Source organism: Urocitellus parryii, chromosome X (assembly GCF_045843805.1).
Source record: "Urocitellus parryii isolate mUroPar1 chromosome X, mUroPar1.hap1, whole genome shotgun sequence".
NCBI lineage: Eukaryota > Metazoa > Chordata > Mammalia > Rodentia > Sciuridae > Urocitellus > Urocitellus parryii.
Genome location: NC_135547.1, coordinates 2,028,850 through 2,033,979, shown reverse-complemented (window position 1 = coordinate 2,033,979; position 5,130 = coordinate 2,028,850). Strand labels below are relative to the sequence as shown.

The 5,130-nt window shown below is 60.2% G+C and overlaps 1 protein-coding gene across 1 annotated transcript; it reads left to right on the top strand.

Annotated features, from left to right (window-relative positions):
• The first annotated feature begins 1,999 nt into the window (after window positions 1-1,999).
• On the top strand, window positions 2,000-4,720 carry Dusp9 (dual specificity phosphatase 9). Its single transcript, XM_026412818.1, has 3 exons — window positions 2,000-2,369; window positions 3,641-4,096; window positions 4,395-4,720. Exons 1-3 carry the CDS (start codon window positions 2,000-2,002, stop codon window positions 4,718-4,720), a joined length of 1,152 nt encoding a protein of 383 aa, XP_026268603.1.
• The last annotated feature ends 410 nt before the right edge of the window (window positions 4,721-5,130 follow it).

The following is a 5,130-nucleotide window of genomic DNA, read 5'->3' as shown; positions in this document are numbered from 1 at the left end:
TTTTGATTATTTTGTATGAGCTTTATCTTATCTGTTGTATGTTTTCCTTCAACACTGTTATTTGCTTTTGTTGGGCTTTAAGCAGAGAAAGGACACATAGCCAGATGGGGCATTTTAGAAACCTCTTCCAGCCCTCCTTTCATTGTCTCAGCACTTATCATCCCTGATATTTTGTTCAGTCTCTTAGCTTATCGTTGATCTGTCCTGCTGGTCTGGGAGGGAGCACCAGGCATGCAGGAACCTTGTGTGTCAAGCCTGTTCATCACCTGTGTCCATGGAAAGGATGGAGGCGGACAGCCTTTGTAGAATGAATGGCATTCTGGCACAGGACAAGGCAGGGTGAAGGACAAGTTGATGCAGGAGGCAGGGAGACCATTTTGGAATCTATGACAGTGACTTGGCCAAGAGATGGTGAATATGAGCCCACAGCTAGTGGTGCAAACAGAGGGATGTGGGTGGATAGAGATTTTGGTAGAAAGTACTTCCCTCCAGATGGATCTGTCCAGGAGGTTAAGGAAAGGAGGCAGGTGGAGGAGCCAGGGGTGACTCCTAGGCTTAGTGTGATATGGATGTAGTGCCTCAGTTTAAGGCTGGGTGCTCAGAGCTCCTGGGCACTTTACTCAGGCCTGGGCAAATGAAGGTGGTATGGGGATAGGGTGCTGAGGAGCTTCCCTGTGCCTGCCTATCCCACCAAGGAGTCTTGGGCAGAGCTTTGGACCCAAGATAGCAGCAGGTTTTCTAGTCCTGCTTCTTCCTCTCCTCCATGAATTCAGGGACAACCCCACAGCGGCCCAAGGTGGTGGCTCTGATGAGCCCATTATACGGATGGGGCCACTGAGGTCCCGGTGGGAAATACGGTGGTCCAGGACCACTGAGTGAGTTGTTGGAAGCAGCTTCTGGAGCAGGAGCATGGGGCTTTTGTCCCCACCCCTCCCCCTGCCTCCAGGGGCCAGGCTGGCGCCGGCCAGGGGAGCTCTAACTGGTTCCCTGCTGGGCCCCTGACCTGCCCTTGGCCTCTGCCCTGACCCTGTCCCGCTTCGGTGGAAGCCCCAGCTCAGCCTGCCACTCGCGAGTCCCACCCGACTCCTTTCTCTTGCACTCGTTGGCTCGTCGACCCCTCTGGGCCCGCCCCGCTGCCCCGCCCCGGCCCGCCCCTCTGAGCTGCTACTCCACGTCCCGAGGCTGAGCCTTCCTAGGTGGAAGCTCAGTCTTGCTGCCAGGAAGCTGCCGGCGCGCGAGCTGCGCGCGAGGCTTGGCTTCCACGTGCGAGCCTGCTCCGCCACCCCGCCTCCTCCTGGCCGCCGGGCCTGGGGACTCCCTGCTCTGGGACGGCGCCCCGCGCCCTGCCATTGCAGTAACCCTGGCCGGGACATCCACGCGTGGCAGCCTGCCGCCAGATCCAGGTCTCTCTCCTTTTGTTCTCTCCTAGGGGGGAGGACTGGGGCCGGAACAGCTACTAGAGGGTTTGCCGAAGCCGGTCACCTCGTCGCCCCTTTTCCCTGGGCGCGTCTGGCCTTGGGGGAGATCGAGGCTTTGAACCCCATTCTTTCGCACGCACACACCCCCCAAAGTCGTAAGCTCGAACTTGGGGCGTGATAGCGGGCAGGCCCAACGAAGGAGCCAGAAAGGAGGTGTGAAGGAGGTGGCTAGGGCTGGGACGCCCCGGGAGGAGCCTGGAAGGGGCTGTTAGACACCCGCTTGTCTTCTGGGAGACCCTCGCGCCTCCCCAACCCGGGCAGGGAGCAGCGCCCCGGCGCCCGAGTGGCTGCCGCGGTGCTTTTCTGGGGGCGCCTCTTTCTGTGTTCTCGCTGCTGGTGGGGCGCGAGGAGAGGAACGGGAGGTGTACGAGTGTCCCTGCGAGATTCGGCGCCCGCCTTCAGGACTTGGGGCTAGCTTTACATCTCAGCCCCGGAGCGGCGGTCCGCGGGGACCCGAGCTCACACCGCGCGCCTTCCCTGTCTCCGCAGCGCCTGCCCGACGTGCAGAGAACCGCGCGCCCATGGAGAGCCTCGGTCGCTCGTGCCTGTGGCTTCGCCGGGAGCTGTCGCCCTCGCGGCCGCGGCTGCTGCTCCTGGACTGCCGCAGCCGCGAGCTGTACGAGTCCGCGCGCATCGGCGGGGCGCTGAGCGTGGCCCTGCCTGCGCTGCTGCTGCGCCGCCTGCGGAGGGGGAGCCTGTCGGTGCGCGCGCTCCTGCCCGGGCCGCCGCTGCAGCCGCCTCCCCCTGCCCCGGTGCTCCTGTACGACCAAGGCGGGGGCAGGCGACGGCGCGAGGGCGAGGCCGAGGCTGAGGAGTGGGAGGCTGAGTCGGTGCTGGGCACCCTGCTCCAGAAGCTGCGGGAGGAAGGCTACCTGGCATACTACCTGCAAGGTAGGTATAGAGTGGACTTGGTGGGCACCTGCCAGGGGAGGACCCCTGCCTAGGGAAGCAACACCTTGCCTTCCAAGGGGATTCATAATTAATTTGACCTTGGGTAAGCCCCGTCTATTTTGTCTAAAGTGGAGGTGAGACTCCCTCTCCCAACAGCTGCTAGGCTGCTTTCAGGGGAGGGGAGCCTGATCATGACCTTGGGCAGGTCCTTCACCCTTGAGAAGCCCCAGTTCTTAGTCTAGAAAATGGGGAGAACTGGGCCGAACTGACCTAGTTAACAGGATGCTCAAGAACAAAGTCCTACGTTTGGGATCCCTGTGTCTGGCCAACAGCTTCCCCACCTTCCTGGTGCTCCCTGCTCCCCTGTACCTCAAAGGGGGCAGAGGCCAGACAGCAGGAGGGAAAATCCCAGGCCCTGAGATGGTGGGGGAAAATCCTGGAGAAGGTGTGCAGGCAGGAGAAGGCATGAGGACAAGGGACCAGCCTCCCCTGTAGTCAGGGCAGGGCCCTGGATGTACAAAGTGGAGGCAAGTTGATACAGGTCTGTTGGCCCTGTTCAAGCCAGATACCCCCTCCCCAGAGGCCCAGTGCAGGGGCAAGGTTCCTGTGAAGCTATAGAGGCAGCTGTCCCCACCTCCTGATCAGTTGGTCACCAAGAAAGGTCAGTTGGGCTGTAATGAGAATATATAAATATAGAAAGTGTCAGATTTCCAGGTCCCCACCCCCAGCTCAGGGAAATGATCGAATCTGTAGACAAAAGAGTTGCTGGCTTCTCAAGACTTTGGAATCATTCAGATGGAATGTCATACTCTCTCCCAAGCTCCCCATTTCTTGGGGTCCCATTTCATCCCTTAGCGTTCTCCAGGCCACACCTGATCAGGAGATGCCCAGGTAGAGAACTGACACCCAAACCTTTCTTCTTCTTTAACTGATGATTGCTGTCCTCAGTTGAGCCCTCACATCTGCCTTAGCTCTCAGCCCTGGAGCTCTAAGATCCTCTTGGGTGGCTCTGTCAGGACTCAGCTTCTTGCATCTCCAGTGGCCACAGTGGGCACTTGTCATCCAGTGCTGCATGAGGATTGCTAGGGCGCCCACAGCGTACCACACATGGCCCCCCCTGTGTAAATGAAACGCCCCTTGGCGCTTTTGTTCCGTTTGGGGAGATCTGCAAACCCCCTAGGTTGTATAGGGCCAGCTCCCTAACCCCTACCAGGGGCACTTGGCTGCTCAGGAAGCCAGGTCAGCAGGACCCTTTGCTTCTCCCTCCACAGGTGGCTTCGCCAGATTTCAGGCCGAGTGCCCTCACCTGTGTGAGACCAGCCTCAATGGTGGTGCTGGCTCAAGCATGGCCCCAGTGCCCAGCCCAGTGCCCGTGGTGGGACTGGGTGGCCTGTGCCTGAGCTCCGACTGCTCTGACGCGGAATCTGAGGCTGACCGCGACTCTATGAGCTGTGGCCTGGATTCAGAAGGCACCACGCCTCCCCCAGTGGGGCTGCTGCCATCCTTCCCGGTCCAGATCTTGCCCAACCTCTACCTGGGCAGTGCCCGGGATTCGGCCAACTTAGAGAGCCTGGCCAAGTTGGGCATCCGCTACATCCTCAATGTCACCCCCAACCTCCCTAACCTCTTTGAGAAGAATGGTGACTTTCACTACAAGCAGATCCCCATCTCTGACCACTGGAGCCAGAACTTGTCCCAGTTCTTTCCAGAGGCCATTGCATTCATTGGTGAGTCTACCTTGCCCTCTCCTTCCTTCCTCTCCACTGCACCTCACCTCCAGCCTCTCCCATTTCTTCTCCCTCTCCCTTAAGAGAATTCTTCCCAGGCTTACCTGCCATTCCCAGAGCGGGGATAACCCTTCTAGGGTGGGGGTGGACAGGGCTCAAGCCAGCTCCAGAGCCTGCTAGCAAAACCTCCAGGACTCTTGAGGGCGAGGGGTGGGCTGCAAGGGCCCCTCTGGAAGGCCACCTGGCTATGGTCTCACACTGGTCCTTGGGTCACCGTGGCTCTGCACTCCCCCCCTAGACGAGGCCTTGTCCCAGAACTGCGGGGTGCTCGTCCACTGCCTGGCAGGGGTCAGCCGCTCTGTCACCGTCACCGTGGCCTACCTCATGCAGAAGCTCCACCTCTCACTCAACGATGCCTACGACCTGGTCAAGAGGAAGAAGTCTAACATCTCGCCCAACTTCAACTTCATGGGGCAGCTGTTGGACTTTGAGCGCAGTCTGCGCTTGGAGGAGAGGCGCTCCCAGGGGCAGGGCAGTGGGGGCCAGGAGTCTGCCACCTCTGACCCCCCCTCCTTTTTTACCACCCCCACCAGCGATGGGGTCTTTGAGCTGGACCCCACATAAGACCATGTGGGGCTGGCAGGGCTGGTCCCCACCCATGACCCCACACCCAGTGGGTGCTCTAACCACCCATATAGTAGGGGAGAAGGGGGGAGGGGACTCAGCCATAAGCAGGGGGGTGGGGGTGGGGGGGAGGGAAAGCTCAATACCTCACTCGGGGGCGGTGGAGCAAGGCAGGGGCCAGAGCAAAGACCTGCCCTACCCACTCTCAGCCTATTAAACGTGCCTAAGGGCCGGCCCCAGGGCCATCGGCCTTACCCGTGCGCTTTCGGGTGGGACCACGCTCCAGAATCTGCCTCTTCTGCGACTGTTACTTTACTCTTTTGGGGGTGGGGTGGGGTTCCCTATCGAAGAACCATTGCAGGTGGCTGCCTGTTCCCTGGGGCCCTGGGTGCTCGCCAGCTCTGCTAGGC

Bases quoted from the DNA above. Each gene is read 5' to 3' on its own strand.
- Dusp9 (XM_026412818.1), top strand. From the start codon at position 2,000: ATGGAGAGCCTCGGTCGCTCGTGCCTGTGGCTTCGCCGGGAGCTGTCG. The intron at 2,370-3,640 runs GTAGGTATAGAG...CTCCCTCCACAG, and splicing joins CCTGGCATACTACCTGCAAG to GTGGCTTCGCCAGATTTCAG. The intron at 4,097-4,394 runs GTGAGTCTACCT...CTCCCCCCCTAG, and splicing joins AGAGGCCATTGCATTCATTG to ACGAGGCCTTGTCCCAGAAC.